Below are 16,667 nucleotides of genomic sequence, written 5' to 3'. Positions count from 1 at the left end.
ATTTAAACTTAGATCCACTCCACCCTATGGGGGGGGGGCGCAGATGAAGTAACTGTGTTACAGAATAGTAAAGTCTTTTAGAAGTTATTCTCTTTATGGTTACATTTTAAAAGCTTCAAGATCGCCTATCTGAAATATCAAGAATCATTTTCCTTAAGTTTTACAGAGCTAGTGAAGTTTTTATGTAAATAGCTATCTGAGGCCTTATTACCAAGTTACAATGAGAGGTTTAAAAGTCAAGATTGGCCAGGATTGGCACATTTTCCTCACTGTAAATAACAGATCGCCAGGGCTGTTTTAGAGGGTGCAAGACAGATAGTGTGTTGCCCTATAAATGACTTTAACTTTGGTTTTCTCTGAGGGGTGTGTGGCTTGCTGGAGATCAAGCTAGGCTCACACATGCTAAGTAAACATTTACCCCAGAGCTACGTCCCTGACACCTCATTTTAACTTTGAAATAATTAAAGCAAGGGAGAAATAAAAACTCATTAAATAGATCAAATGGTGTGCTTATAACTGTCAGGGGCATTCTTTGCATTTTTTAAAACGTCTAGGGCTATAGTTTCATTTGACAGCTTATGTTCCTCTACTAAACTATAGCAAAGTGCTTTGAGTGTTGGTCAGAGATTATACTGACACTGGTTTCATTAACTCATTCTTAAAATAGGTATCAGTATTACCTGCAGCTGAAGAAAGATATTTTGGAAGGAAACCTTCCCTGTACCTTAGAACAAGCCATTCAGCTAGCTGGTTTAGCTGTTCAAGGTAAGCAATGCATGCAAAGTGATCATTCTATCAGATTAAGATGTGTGTTGAAAACAGTAAAGGATTCTGAACGTAACTGATTTTCTATATGAACTGTTACAGTATTTATGTATTAGTGAAATACTGTGCTATTATCTGGGGCCTTTCTTGTAGTAAGACAATTTGGATTACTTCAGTAAAGTGTGAGATTTGTAGACATTTTTGAAAGATGAATTATGTAACATGTCAAAGGCGCAAACATCCATGTATATGTGCATATATCAAAGAATTCAACATGCCAAGTGCTAATTTCACTGTAAGACTTACTTGATCCTAATATTTTGATCTTTTCATCAAGAAGGTTGATGAAATTGTATTCACTTATATCTATTTGGTTTTTTGAGACAGGGTTTTTCTGGGTAGGCTGGCTGCCCTACACTCACTTTGTAGACCAGGCTGACCTCAAACTCACAGAGATCCAAGTGCCTCTGCCTCCTGCCATGTGCCTGCAAGCCTGGCTTAATCACTTGTATTTTAAGTACATTCCATGTCTTTGGTTTCCCAAATAACTGTTCTAGATTATAGAGCATCCTCATTCACAATAGAACTGGTTTTGTGTTTCATAAATGTTTTTTTTTTTATTTATTTCAACATTGCACGGGTCTGATATGTGTATCATGCTGCAGGAAAATTTCTGCTTCTGCATTATTTGAAGTGGTAACTGGTGTTTAACCATGGAAACTGGATTTTAAGTAAAAGAAAAATTAAGCTGGGCATGGTGGCACACACCTTTAATCCTAGCAAGAAAGAGGATTCTGTGAGTTCAAGGCCAGCCTGTACCACATAGCTAGTTCTAGGCCAATCAAGACTACATAGTGGGACCACAACTCCAAACAAAACACAAAGGAAAAAAGCAAAAAATAATAAAACTTTTCCAGATACTAGCCGTCATGGACACCTGTGACCTTGAGTTAAACTTCTGACACAGTGGTGCAGCATTCCTCTTATATGCTGCCTGAGAACATGCATTCCCGGGATCTCATTCCCTTCCCCCACCTGCTTTCTTCTTGGCACTTGCCTGTGCATGGAAGCATGTGTCACATTCAGGGCAGGCTTGCTTCACTTCATAGACATTTTTCCAAGCCAAGATGCACAGACTCACCTACTGTTTTTAAAAAGAGACTTTAAAAGCTCACTCTTGTCTGTCAGACAGATTTGGCTTCCAAATCGTAAGCATGCCAGCTGTATTACTCACTTTGTTGTGAAAATGTGTTGTCATGAAAATTAAACGGAATCAACATGCTAATGTTTATCATTTTGTATAGCTGATTTTGGTGACTTTGACCAGTATGAATCCCAGGACTTTCTTCAGAAATTTGCCTTGCTCCCTGTGGTAAGACTTCTTTTGGCATTGGGCCTTTTTATACATAGTTTATTCATATACTCTTGGTAATCCCTGATTGTCCCACATGACAGACGTTCTAAGTGGGACTAGCATTGTAAAGTTAGTTCCCAACTGTAAACATCTCATGTGCCGGTCTTTTGACACTGTACTCTTCTTGGTCTTAGTAAATTTACAGAATGGAAGGGTGTTGGCTCCTGTGAGGCACAAAGACATTCTTTTACCTTTGGTTTTGAGCCTAAGAGGGATTTGGTTTTGGAGAATTGCATAGTTAATGTTGGGTTGAACCTGACTTGTCAGTGTTAAAAGCCTGCCTTCCACTTTCTAAAGTTACCGTTGAGGAAATAGGTGTGAACATCTCAGTGAAACAGCTGAGGAGGGTGTTCTGAGGGGGTTAGCACTGAGCTCGGAACTGGGCTGTGGATGTTACCAACCTTAAAACTCAGCCGAAGCTTTCCCTGGTTGGAGCCGAGAAGGCAGGGCCACTCTTTTGGCCCCTGAGCAGAGGCCGCTTGCTTCATTAGATGCATCATGGCTGTACAAAGGCTCCCCAGTGTTAGTACTGGTCGGACTTTTGTCTGTAGTGAGAAAGTCAAGGCCAGTAGCAGCGGTTCCTCCTAAGAGAGAGAGAGAGAGAGAGAGAGAGAGAGAGAGAGAGAGAGAGAGAGAGTGTGTGTGTGCTCACTGCTGTGTGTTTCCTTCAGGGGTGGCTACAGGATGAAAAAGTGCTGGAAGAAGCAACCAAAAAAGTGGCTTTGCTGCATCAGAAATACAGGTACACAGAAAAGACACGCAACTGATGGCTGCTTGAATTTGAAATGCGCTTTGTGTGTTAAGTTGGGAACTTTACTGCAGCTTGCTTGCTGCTTTAAGTAACACTCACTGTGTGCCAAGTACTGTTGTAAGTGCGTGCGACCCCCTGTCATTTCAATTACTGTCTGCTCTGCCGCTGAGGAGGCAGAGGATAGTGAAAGCGTCCAGGACTGAAGGTGCCAGGTCGCCACTTCATGGGTTAAAAGTGTGATAGTAACTAAACCTGTGTAAAATAGTACGTGATTAACGGAGTTTGTCTTCTACAATTCAGTCCTCCGGGTGCTTTCTTCTTCCTTCCTTCCTTCCTTCCTTCCTTCCTTCCTTCCTTCCTTCCTTCCTTCCACCTTTTTTAAAATGGTGTTAAAGTTTGAACTCAGGGGCTTGTACATAATAGGCAGATACTTTATTGCTGAGCTACGTACATCGCCTGCCCTTGAGACTACTGAGAACCCAGCTGGCCTCAAGCTCTCTATCCGGCCACCTTTGACCTCCCTGTGCTGGGATCACAGCATGCATCCCTGCGGCCATTGCTCCTCTGTATGCTTTTGGAAGTGGAATTTCCTTCCTCTGGCGAGCTAGGATAAGAGTCCTCATATCTGTCGCCCTGGCTATCCTTGCATGTACCCACCTTGCTGGTCCAAGCTGACTTTCGTGATGGTGGATCTCCTAAGATGACAGCTTTTACTCTAAGCCTGATGCTTTCTATATCACTGTGCTCTGATAGCTCCAGTGTTCTTTAAGGAGGATATTGCCTTCATCTTAGAGATGAAGGAAACTAAGCTCAGAATGGCTTAGGTCTCTGACATATGGTAGAAGTGACTTGAAAATATCTATGCCTGGTTTTAACTTTCAGTCTTTGGCCGTAGTCTCTTTCTGCCCCTGTTGGTCGCAAAAGAGTAACCTTCCAAAAGCAACACTCTCATCTCCTTCTGCACTCCTTCCCAAATGCTCAGGGGATTTTCTCACTCTCTAAAAATTGCTAATCCTACCCTTCTACCTCCATGTCTACATGAACCATTTTTTCCCTAGTGCACTTGAGCCCTGAGGCACACATTACCCTGATTTTTATCATTTCATCCATTTTTACTGTCCCTTAAATAATAGGACTGAGGAACCCATAAGTACTTTCTCTCCTTATGAGACAGAAGGCTGGACAGTTGGCTTTAAAGATAAATAGAACACTTCTCTGCCTTCCGAGAATGTGTTCCCAGCAATCTTAGGATAGTCAGCACAGCCCACTGCGATAGCAGTTAGTAATAGAACACCGTGCCCTGTGGGGCAGGCGTAGAGAGAATGTGTTAGGGCTGCACTGGGCAGGACTGAGTACTGGGGATGCCCAGGGAACCTGGCAGGAGGAGTGGTCGGGTCCTGAGCCCTGAGGAAACTAGTGATTGCCTTGTCCAGGTGTGGATGACAGGTACATGATGAGGAGGACCTATGTGCACAAAGGTGCAGAAGTGTGAGGCAGTCAGTATTCAGAGCAGTGCGGAGAGCCTGGGGTGGGCACAGTGTGAGGTGCCTTGGGCACATGGGAGAGGGGCAGCCGATGAGGCTGGAGAGGTGGGTCGATGCGTCGAAGTGTCCTTCCTTCCTCACCTCTCTGCAGTCACCGGAACTAACCGGGATCTGCACGTAGCCTCTTCCTGCCCTTGTTTCTTAAATTTGTCATTTAGTCTTTAAAAACATTTTTTAAAAAGATGTGTTCATCTTATTTGATATATATGAGTGTTTTGCCTGCCTGTATGTAAATGTACCATGTGTGTGCCTGTGGAGGTCAGGAGAAGGCATCAGATCTGGAACTGGAGTTACAGATGATTGTGAACTGCCGTGTGGGTGCTGGGAATCTAACCCAGGTTCTCTGGAAGAGCAGCCAGTGCTCTTGACCATGTGTCCATCTCCCCAGCCCCATCATTTGGTTTCTAAACCAAATTCTCAGTGTTTCCTGATACTTTAGGATAATTAATCAACTACCTTCTTATTAAAAAAAAAACTCTTGAATTTGCCATGAAGATATCTTGCTGCTTTATTGATTGTCTGTCCTTTTACCTGCCTGAAGCGTAAGGTTAGATATACTTGCTTTCTGCAGTTAGCACAGTGCTTCATAGTTTTTGATAAATATTAGAGATCAATATGACCAATTATAGATGCTTAGAAGCGTGAAATATTTATAATGTCCTATTTCAAACTGATGCACAGCTTTTAAGAAAAGCATTTAAAAGTTTAGATTTGGGAGCCATCTCATGAACATCTTTTGGATTGCAGAGGGCTCACAGCTCCCGAAGCCGAAATGCTGTACATGCAGGAAGTAGAGAGAATGGATGGCTATGGAGAAGAGAGCTACCCTGCCAAGGTGAGTATGCCCAGCCCCGGTCAAGCTTAGCAAGCTGGACAAGGCTGTGTGTACCTGTAGTTGCAGCTCCTCTGGTGGCTGAGGTAGGTGAATCATTTGAAAACAGAATAGGAAACAGGGTGAGATTTTGTTGAAGAAGAAGAAACAAACAAACAAACCGGGGGTGGGGTCGCTTGGGATTTGAGAAAATAGCATGGCTGAGGTCTTTGTGACCAGAAGTTTGTAGTTAAACGCAGTCCTATATTGTAGTCTGCGTTTTGGTAGGGTTAGGAAATAGAGTTCTTAAGATCCTAAATGTGGCTGTGAGGGTTCAGGCACTCGTCACCAAGCCTGTAGACCTGAGCTTGATGCTGGCATTCATATGGTAGAAGGAGAAAACACAGTTTGTCCTCCAACCTCTACCTGTGCACCGTGGCGTGTGTGTACCAGACACAAAATAAACAAGTAAATGTATTAACAGAAATATTTTTTAAAAAGAGTCCACACTCCTTCTAGCTCCATGCTTATTAGTAAGATAATAAGTCTTTCTGAGCCTGTAGGTCTTCTGGACAGTATTTATGAGGGAAACAGGTTTAGGGAAGTGGATGCATTCGTCCTTAGGCACCGTTCCCCAGGAATTTCTTCCTTTCTTCTCTCCTTTTAGGATAGCCAAGGGAGTGACATATCCATTGGTGCTTGTCTTGATGGCATCTTTGTGAAACACAAGAATGGAAGGCCTCCTGTGGTATTCAGGTATTTTTCTGTTTTAAATACTAACACTTGTTCTTGTTGACATGTCTTTCCTCAGTACCCATTGGAAAATGAAGATATTCCTTCTAGAGTTAAAGCCGGCCACGTACAGCGCTTCGTTAACATGCTACTATCTTCAAAACCACATATGCAGGAACACAGTGCTTGTAGTGACAGCCTGCTTGTACAGAGAAGCCATTCTTTGTTTTGATGGGGATATTTTCACTTGAGCTCTGGTTTCTGAGACTATTTATTCACTGTGGAAAATCTAGGCTTTCTTTTGAATATAGTTCTATAACAAAGTTAAGAAAATGCCAACATCTTGGCAAACTTCAGTTTTTGTAAAGTTGTTTTCCCTCCAGTTATAAAAAACCGACGTTGTTCATTTGTACGAATCTTGGAGTGTATGAGGCGGGGAGGCACAATGAGGGGTAAGGATGTGCTGATAGTGCAGGTTCTGAGACGTGAATTCACAGGTGGCTTAAGCTCACTTTGTAGTGTTCTGTGGTCCAGTTTTTGGACATACAATGTTTTATTAATTCTTTGAGATTTTTATGTCTTTATACAATGTTTTTGAGCCATGCTCATTCCATTTCTCCCTCTAACTTCTCTTGAATGTAATCTCCAATTTGGTATCCATGTACATAATATAAACTCATGGAGTCTATATACTCATGGGTATGAGGCCATACCCTTAAAGGAGACTGCATTGTGTTCCCCAAAAAGCTGTCAACTGTCAGTAGCTCCTCAGCTGGGGTGGGGACAGGTCTGGTCTGATCTTGTACAGGCAACCACAGCTGCTATGCATTCGCAAATGTCAGCATTCCTCTAGTGTCTAGACACTGTTCCACTCCATTCTTCCATGGCCTTTGCTTTTATAATCTGTCTTCCTCTTCTTCCGGGATGCTCCCGAGCCTTGGTGTATGTGTGTCATATAGATATTTTATTTGTGGTTGACTACTCCACAGACATTTACTCTCTGCACTTTGAGCAGCCCGAGTTTCTGTGTTAAATACCTACCATCCATAGCAGACAGAAACATCTGTATGGAGGTCTGAGGGCGGCACTAATTGATAGCTGTGGAGATACCGATTTGGAGGGCAGTTTGACACTATGACCATTTAACAAAATTGTAGGTTCTCCCCGGGGCCAGTGGGTTCCCCCAAACATAGGTCCTTGTCAGATTTATTATAGTACGAGGCATGAGGGTGTCTCTTCTTGCCCCACAGATTAGCTTTAAATTCAGCCAGAAAGCGGTTGGTGACCCCATGACATTTGTGCCACTACCGCACCTGTAACAGTATCTTGCCATGCCTGTCACTGCAGCTGCAGCAGTCATAGCTGGGTAAGACTGTTGATTTCCCTCTCAGCATCCTGCACATCACCTTCAGCTACCATGGAAGCTAGCCAGCAGGGGAGAAGTTTCTGATCAGCACAAACGTCATCTCTCCCATTTATATCTTAAATATCATAAATTAGGTCATGTTTTATGTATAATTCCATATATATATATAATTTCTTATATATAATTCCTTAAAATCTATAGTCATAGAAAATGTTTTATGATTTTTATAAATATGCTCTTTTGCTCTATATTTTTTTTATCGAGTTAAACAAAACAGAAGGTTTATATTGTTTTCATCAAGCAGTGAGGCAAATCCTATCACTTCTGTCTGTTGTTTTCATTGAGTGTAATTTATCAGGAACCAGATACTGTGTTGACTGCTTTCTCTGCATTTTCTCATGTAATCTTCATCTTCATAATAACTCACGGTGGCACATATTACCACCACTTTTCACACGAGATAGTGGAGGATTAGAAAAGCCAAGGGATTTGTCCAAGGTTGCCCCACTGACAGGTACAGCTAGACAAGAACTTAGATTCTCTACTTAAGCTGGGGCTCTTAAGCACTGCATTCCATTGCCCTCCCCCCCCCATAGCTCCTTTCTTCTATTTTCACTTTACTTTTGAGAACTGGTCTTCCCCAGTAAGGACTTTTTCACTAAGATGACCTCTCTTCCTTCTCTGGCTTTGCTCTGCTGCCTTTGGGTCCTGAATTACCTAGAGTGACAGTAGCTACAGAGAGTAGACGTGGCTGTGGGAACAGAGCCCCACTCCCACACTGCACTGCCTGTGCGGGGCTGCCTCCTGTGGCAACTGGGCTCTTGTCCCCAGCCTGGTTACAGCGAGTCTTCCCGACATGCTGAGCTGGGGCCACGGGGAGAGGGGACTGGATCAGGGCTCACTCACAACAGGACTTGTATCCAGAGGCCATAGAGAAGCCTTGGGAACTCAGTCAGTTGCTTTCTTCACTGCATAGGACTTTTCAGATCTGCCTCATTTAACCTGATGCAAATAAGTCTTTAGCTTTAACAACTGAGCGTTAAGTCAGTAAATTAACTTTGATCTAACAATTTTTAACTAAATAAATACAACACAAGCTGAACGCCCTGAGTCAAAAAATCCCCAATCAGAGATGTGGGGGACCAAGGATAGAGCCCAGAGGTAAAGCACTTGCCTTGGGTATGCGAGGCCCTGGGTTTGCATCCCCACACTGGCAGGTGAGGGGCAAGAGTCCACCCTCGAAGTGCTTCATGCTCAGGAGCTTTGGATTTCGGATTAGGGCTGCGCAACCACTGATTCCAACTATTTCAAAGCTTACGAGTCTCCTGAATTAGTCACACTTCCAATACCCAGTGGTTGTGAGGACTGAGGCCCAGCACTGTGAAACATCTTCCGGAGTCGGTTTCCTCCTGATAACATCACACAGCTAGGAAATAAAAACCAAACCCAGTCTCTAAAAGCTGAAGATGCTAAAGTTAGGAGACTCGGGAATAATTCACCTCTTGATTTCTGAGCACTTAGCTCTCTCTTCACCCGTGGCTTTTCAGAGTGCACCTCTGTCGCTCCCCCCTTCCTTCCTTTAGCCTGTTTGCCTTCACCGCTCACCAGTATGTTTGCTTTTGTGCTGTCTGGTCCTCACCCCCCCTCCCAAGTACCCCTTCAGGGACCGTCCGTCACCAGACTGATTTTGGTATCTCTAGGCCTCGTACAATTATTATCGTTGTGATAGTGGATGCCCTTTAAAATGTTTGTTCAATAAGTAGTTGAGGCATGAGCAACAAGCTACCGTAAAGATCTTTGAGTGTTAAGCCGATCATGCAAGTTAGGTGTATTACTTACTCTCTCATTGCTGCGATAAAGTTCTATCACCAAAAGCAACTTAGGGATGTTTATTTTGGCTTCCAGCTCCAGAGGGTCAGAGTTCATAATGGGAGCGGGGGAGGTGTGACAGGAGGCAGGATGGAAGGTGGCCAGGGCTGGAAGCTGAGGTTACTCAGCTCCCACAGAAGTGGAAACAAGAGTATAAACTTGGCTATAAACTAATATATACACGTGTATATATTTGTATATGTGTTTATACATAAATAAATAAACGATTAACTCATGTACCAAGCTTAAGGAAAGATGATGTGCTGCATCTTTCAATGTGATACGTGCACTCAGTATTCTCTGTTGTTCCGTAGGTGGCACGACATTGCTAACATGTCACACAACAGGTCCTTTTTTGCCTTAGAGCTGGCAAATAAAGAGGAGACCATCCAGTTTCAAACTGTGAGTGTGCACTGGGAATCACGGGAGGACTCTCACAAAGGCTAGCGACTTAGTGTCTCTGAGTTCTCTTTCATGTAGGGGGTGGGAAGTGTGGCAGTAACATAGTGCTTTCACAAGTCTATACGATATAAATTTATATTTTAAGTGTTCCAAAACGGCACTTGGCAGAAGGTGGTCGCTTGTTAAATACTGTTGAGCAAATGAGTCTTGTGTCCGTGTTCTTCTATCCAAGTGACTTCTGAATTAAGTGTAAAGAGATGAAGTGGAGGAGAAAGCCAGGCAGTGCTGCTTACTTGTGCTTGCTGCCTGCACAAAGGTTATATTAAGACACAGAAGCAAATGTTTTGTTTGGGAAGTCTTCCGAGCGTTGCTTCTCAGGAATAAAAGTTGATATTCGATAAAGACATGACCTTTTCAAGCTAAATGAGTTTTAGGATCCCGAATCACTTAGAAACTGTTCGCCTACACTGTTGGAACAGATCTATTTGCTTTCCCAATCACATCCTCACGGCATTCAGAAGCTTCTTGCAGGGTTGGGACATGAGAGGGTGGGTGGGGAGTGCTGGAGGCGACTATGTCTTGTTCTCGGGTAGCTCTGCGTTAGAGGTGTTTTCTTTCGTGTGTGCCTCTTTGCTACTCTGTGTGTCTTTTCATTTGCCAGGAGGACATGGAAACAGCAAAGTACGTGTGGAGGCTGTGTGTGGCACGGCACAAATTTTACAGACTAAACCAGTGTACCCTGTGAGTATCTCCTGCCGTGGAAACTGTAGGAAGTCATTCGGCAATGAAAAAAAAATTAAATTCCATTGATTTCCTTCTCTGTTTGCATGTGTGTCAGGGGACCGAATGTAAAAGCCAGAGGACAACTTGGGGAGTCATTCTGTCCGCCGTGTGGGTTCTAGGCATAGAATTTAACTTGTTGAACTTGGCACAAGCACCTTTCACCATTATGATCCTTGAAGGGTTTTTTTTTTTTGTTGTTGTTGTTTTTGGAAAGGGATTTTTTTTTCCTTCCTTTTCTTACGTTTTCATTGTGACTGGGAAAAGATGTGGCATCCTCCTTCCCTTCTGGTTTCCGGGCCTCAGGGGAGTGAAGAGGACTCGGAGTCCATCAGTCCCTGGAAGGAGCAGGGTGGAAAGGAGTAGGAGAGAATAGGGATCACCACAGGCCCCCACAGTGGGGGGTGGGTCTCCCGCCCTGTTAGGCTTGCGGACAGGGAGCTCTGCTGGAGTTGGAGCGAGGCAGCTTCCTTTTCTGTGCAGGTGCTTGGGTAGATGAAGATGAACTTCCGTGAATACAGTCCCTCACCTCAGTATTTCCTGTGTCTGGCTCGATCTCTGCTTTGCCCACAGTGGCAAGGATCCAGTGGGGCAGGGATCTAGAGCCATGTCAGTGACCTTGGAGCAGCCTGGACATTCACCTCTGGCCCACCCTAAAATGGGGAGGGGGCTTTTGTTTTTCATCACTTTGTTAAGGAACAAACACTTTGTTAAGGAAAGTCACTGAGACAATATCCTGAGGTATTTCCACCATCTAACACATGATCAGCACTTGCCCTTTGCTAGCTGTGAATGAACCAATGGTCCACTGAAAAGAGGCAGCTCACAGAGCAAGTGAGACAACTTTTACAGTTTTAAGTTAATAGATTAATTGTGTGTGTGTGTGTGTGTGTGTGTGTATTTGAGTGCATTTGGAAGTTGGTTCTCTCTTGCCACCTTGAAGGATCCAGGAATCGAACTCAGGTTGTTAGGCTTACACACACGTGCTTTTACCCTCTGAAGCAGCTCACCTTCCTGGGAAATGTGTATTGAACATCAATGAACATTGACTTCTGTCCCTCTTCACTGCGCCATTCACGTGTTCAACACACATTTGAGGGCTTCATATGTTCAGGCATGTGCTCCGTGAACACTCAGAAGAACAATGAGAAAAAGGGGCAGACCATTCGAAGAGTGTGTCCTCTCCTCTGTGGAACTTATGACTTAGTTGGGATTAGGGACATAGTCAAAATAAAACGATTGTCTGGGCCTCCAGTCAGGCATCCAGCAGACCTGCTTGTTCAGATGCTGGTTCCACCACTTGTTTGCCATGTGACCAGGTGTGATCTACCTAATCTAAGTCTCACTTTCCTCATTTGTAACCGTGATAATAACTGGACTTGCCTGATGGTGTCGTTCAGATTGAGATAACCACATGCAGTCTTAGCACAGTTTCACCAGGCAATATCATGCATTTTGCTTACGCTAAGAGCCACTTGTTATCTTCTGCAGTGTACACATTCTAACAGTCATTCTAAGGAGTTTTAGCTGCCTCACTTCTCAGTGCCTAGCACAGAAAGCATCTCAAGAGTTCGAGAAGCAGAGCCAACAGTTGTTTCCTGTTGTTGGCTAGCCTCTCCTTGAACTGCACTGAGAACAATGAGAAAAACAGGCAGACTGTTAGAAAGGTTGCCTACATCAGACCTACCAGAAGAGGGAGTCAGATTCCACTGCAGATGGTTGTGAGCCGCCCTGTGGTTGCTGGGAATTGAACTCAGGACCTCTAGAAGGGCAGCGAGTACTCTTAACTGCGAGCCATCTCTCCAGTCCGGCTCTGTTGTTTTGTTTTCAACAGAAATGGCTTCTGCTTTTCCCTTCCCACTGGATGCTGCCAGCAAGATGCCAGTGGGTAAGAATGGCTGCCTCTGCTCCTGAGCCCTGCAGTTCTTGGAATCTGTACACACTGAAGACGTGTGTTCTTGCCCAGCTGGCCAGATGTGCAGATATTGTTAGGTATTTTGATAAGCTCAGCAGTAGCTCTTTTTCCTACCTGTTTATTTATGCTTTTTTTTGAGGGTGTTGGGGAGCACTGTTTTGAGACAGGGTCTCTGTGGCTCTGGCTGTCCTAAAGACCAGATTGGCCTTGAATTCTGGCTGCCTCTGCCTCCCAAGTGCTGGGATTACAGGTATGCACTACCACACCTGGCTTTGGTGTTCTTAAAAGCTCACCACATTGATGGCCAGCCAGTGATTGACTGAACACAGTCATCTTTAAACCTAGGCCTGACCATGGCTGGTCACCAGAGGCAAAGTAAGCTTCAAAGTAACAGAAATCAGTGTCTTCTGTATATGTAAGGGGCATTCTAGAGAAGATCCACACACACCCCTACAGGCTTGAATACTTGCCATGACATTGGAAAGATAAAAGTGTCTTTTAGAAAATAGACACAGCTGTACAATAACGTTCACTTCAAGGAAAAAAAAAGGAAAAAGAAAAAAGATGTACATTATTCTCCAGGTGTGGGAAAGGAAGTTGCTTAAAGAAAGTGTATAGGAATCACCTGATGTTCGGATCCTCATGTCTAAGCGTTTTCTTTTCATTTTAAAGGTCTTGTAAAAATAAGCTAACATTCAGAGTGTAATACAGATGCCATTATCAGAGTTTTAAGAATAATGCTGGTTTAAAAAAAAGAGACTTGTTTCTGGCACATTTTCTGAGTCAATGAATATATATGGTCTGTAGAGCATTAACAATTGTCACAGAGTGTGTTAGTAATCAGTTATGTATCACACAAGCTCTTGAGCCAGGAGTAGATGGTAAAGCAAAACATTCTTGACAAAATTATGGGCATTATCAAAATTAGCAAGAAAGTGTGTGTGTGTGTGTGTGTGTGTCTGTCTTTGTGTGTGTGTGTGTGTGTGTGTCCAAACAGAGAAGTCTGTGTTTGTTTTGTTCTGGGAAGGCTATGAAGTCCGACATAAGGAAGCAATGAATCTCTTCTCTGTAATTTATGGCATGTTTGTCCTTTTGTCGTTTGCCGTAGAACATACCTGTGTATATCTTTTTGTTATTGTTGTTTTAAGACGGTTTGTCACTCTGTCTGTATCCTAACCAGCCTGTAGTTCAGATACCATCCAGGCTGGCCTCGAACTCCAGCACACTGAGCCTCTCGCGTGCTGGAGTTACCACACGGCTTCCTTCCTAAACCATGTTTATTGTTGTCTTCTCCCACAGGCAAACTCAGACTGCCACGTTGAATTCAGTCAGGAGGGGCTCATCTTCCAGGATGTCTCTGGTAAGAGAAGGAACGTGACCACCTCTTCTCTCTTAGTGAGGTCACTGTCTTTAATTAAAGTATACTTTGGGCAGTATGTTGAATTCGAACCACAAAAGTGTGTCGATGTTTGATGATGAAAGTGACCTCCATATGTTCAACTTAATAATTATTGTACACATTTAAATACTAGATAACTAAATATAATGAATTTTAAGTGGTTAGTCAGAAATCCCAAGTAGGTATTTCACTTATTTGATGACTTTGTCTTGTAGGGTTGACAATAGTACATGAAAGCTTTTTCTGTTCATGAATGTAGACAAGGAGGTTTGTATCCATCCATTCCTTCTTGTTCCTAACTTTATGGATGTAGACTTTCGTGTGCTGTCTAGTACCCTTGGTGTCAGTGCACAGGGCTTGGCTTTGCCACGTGTCATTGGAAATGACAGATACATTAAGACCTCTTTCCTCTTCCTGGTTATTTTCCATTTATAATACACTTAACTCCCATAGAGGTTTGTTGTTTTTTTTTTTTTTTAGTGAGAGAGTCCAGCAAAGAATGACTTTACCTTTTTTCACACGGGCAATGTGTTTTAACTCTATGTCCAACTTTCCATTTCTTAGCCTAAACCCCAGCCCTATGCGATGCCTCCCCCACCCCAGCTGCATTATAATGGACATTATACAGAGCCATTTGCTTCTTCCCAAGGTAAAGTACACCGAGCCTGCAAAGCCGTGCACAGTTGTTGCTATGAATAACTCTACAAAGGCCTAGAGATCTTGAAGTCTGGATGGTTTCTTACTACGGTTGTGCCCAAAGTTGTTGTCCTGATTTACAGCCACCCTGGAATCACAGAAGAAGCCATCGCATTCAAGTTCTTTCTTGAATGTGTGTTGCTCAGATGACCACAAATACAGCCAGTGGCAGCTCCCTAAGATGGTTCCTCCCTGTTAGCCTCATTTAGGCCAGGCTTCCCGTAACGTCTAGTCTTTGTCTGCCAAGTGATGGGATTACAGGCATGTGCCACCACATCAGGCAATGAGAAGTACTTCTTTTTGTCACAGAAGACATCCAGACTAGTGTTTGTTTTATCCCTGCCTGAGATGTCCTGCTGTGATGCTTTAAGCTCTTGTCACTGCTGCTGCAGTTACGTATGCACAGCAGTGCTTCCATGCTGAATCGTGACCATCTGTGTAACATTTGTCTATAAAGTGCATCTAACTGCACAGAAGGCCAAGAGGCGGAAGCAGACGAGCAGTTCGGGATAAAGAGGTTTGGGGTCTAACTGTAGAAATAAGGTATTTGCTCATAATTTGATCACAGTTATTTTGCTAAGAGAGCATGGATTAGCAAGCTGTCCGTCCTGTCGCAGGCACTGGAAGAGCTTTCTGGATCTAGCTAGATGTCTGGAGTTCTTCAGTTCCAGGCAGGTCTATGACTGGGTCTGCTGTAATGGCTGTTGCGTGCTATGGCGCAAGAGAAGAGGCTGTTTGGAAGCGGGGTCCATTGCCCATCATGAAGGGACAGAAAGAAGGTGTGTTGCCTGCACTCCTAGTTGTGGCCTTCTCTGCAAAGTTGAGGATGTCCCCACAGTAAGGAAGGCAGTAGGGGAGCAGAGCTCTGGTGTGATTTCAGTGTCCTCTGGGACCGTCTCACTGCTGTCCTCTAGTCTTTGCACATGCGTGTCCGTACTTGTATCATAGCCTTCCAGCTGTGGGGACAAGGCTTCCGCCTCCTGTGTCCTTTCTGCTCATCTCCCCACTTCAGTCTATGATGATCCTGCCATTTTTTCTCACCTCTCTCTTCACACGATGATTTGGGCTATTCTGTCTTCCCCCTTTTCACTACACTTTATCTGAGAGTGTCTCTGTGTTCCAGTGCATTGATTCCCTCTTACTCCCTTTCAGGGGTTTCCGTACCCATAGGTCATCTTCCTGTCAGCATTAGGTGGTGTCACAAGGCCTGTCTGTGGCCTTTTTCTTTCCTGTTGGTGTCTTCCACAGCAGCTCCTTCACAGAGTTCCTATAACAATGACTCAGTTTCTCCTTCTCTTTCACCCTGTCATCATCCCTGTTTTCCATCCATTCCCCGTTTCTCACTGTTTTGATGGTCCTTTATTGTGATGAAGTTGGTCTCCTGGTTATTCGGCTTCTAAGCTGCATGTAATTTCACCCAGTCAGCTAAATATCCATAACCTGTAAGATTATGCATTATCCTTTCCATATCCCTTTCTCCCTGTCCCCTGCTGCTGCTCCAACACCGGTCATTAGCCTTTCATTCCTCCCAGTAGCAGTCACGTCCCGTGAGCTGCGTCTTCTGTCCTCACACTCCCCACGTCTCCTGACACAAGGCTCCCAGCTGACTTCAGTGCTGTGTGCGGCCATCCCTTGCCTGTGTCTGCGCTCCTCAGCCTTCCCGTAGCCTGTGCTTCTTGTCTTGCCTCTCCAGTTTGTTCTGTTTGAGCGGACCCTGCTCTGCCCCTCTGCCCTGCCACCCACACACCCTTGTCCCCAACACCCTGCAGTCCACGGGCCACTGTTCAGCCAGGGTGGGCTGCCTGTGCTGTGCTGATGTTTAAAGCTCTCAGTGGATCCCCTGTCCATTGTGCCCCGTTAGGTCTGCTCCGTTCCATGCCAGCTTGTATGGGGGGCTCAGCCTGGAGGAGCCTTTTCCATTGTAACACTGCACTGGAGGGCTGGGAAGAGAAAGTCCTCAAACTGGCTCTTAACTTTCAGCTCACTTTCTCCTTCCTGCCACTAGTTACACATCTGTACTTGGCACCAAGGGATGAAGAGGTATAGTCCTATGTGCTCGGAGGCAGGGACACTGGCTGGGTGGATGTCACACTGGTCTAGACAACCTGGGTGAGGGGTCTGTGATGAGGAAGGAGTCTGGAGGTTTAGCAGTGGTTGAGTGGTCTGCAGATGGAGAAGCACGGGGTGAGGGCACAGGGTTTGGCAGGAGGAGTAGAGAGGCCA

At 44.4% G+C, this 16,667-nt stretch overlaps 1 protein-coding gene across 3 annotated transcripts in view; it reads left to right on the top strand.

The window, feature by feature from the left end:
* The window catches only part of Ptpn21 (protein tyrosine phosphatase non-receptor type 21), a 58,986-nt gene that overhangs the window by 28,604 nt on the left and 13,715 nt on the right, over window positions 1–16,667 (top strand). For all 3 annotated transcript variants that reach the window (XM_021663981.2, XM_021663980.2, XM_021663982.2), the window contains exons 4-12: window positions 668–765; window positions 2,070–2,137; window positions 2,851–2,921; window positions 5,222–5,309; window positions 5,953–6,041; window positions 9,567–9,654; window positions 10,316–10,395; window positions 13,649–13,709; window positions 14,313–14,397. In XM_021663981.2, the coding sequence (XP_021519656.1) occupies window positions 668–765; window positions 2,070–2,137; window positions 2,851–2,921; window positions 5,222–5,309; window positions 5,953–6,041; window positions 9,567–9,654; window positions 10,316–10,395; window positions 13,649–13,709; window positions 14,313–14,397 (728 nt within the window). The remainder of the gene's footprint in view (window positions 1–667; window positions 766–2,069; window positions 2,138–2,850; window positions 2,922–5,221; window positions 5,310–5,952; window positions 6,042–9,566; window positions 9,655–10,315; window positions 10,396–13,648; window positions 13,710–14,312; window positions 14,398–16,667) is intronic.

The sequence above is a fragment of the Meriones unguiculatus genome, chromosome 7, assembly GCF_030254825.1.
Source record: "Meriones unguiculatus strain TT.TT164.6M chromosome 7, Bangor_MerUng_6.1, whole genome shotgun sequence".
Taxonomy (NCBI): Eukaryota; Metazoa; Chordata; class Mammalia; order Rodentia; family Muridae; genus Meriones; species Meriones unguiculatus.
Note: the sequence above shows the minus strand (reverse complement) of the source record. Positions and strands in the feature narration are given on the sequence as shown.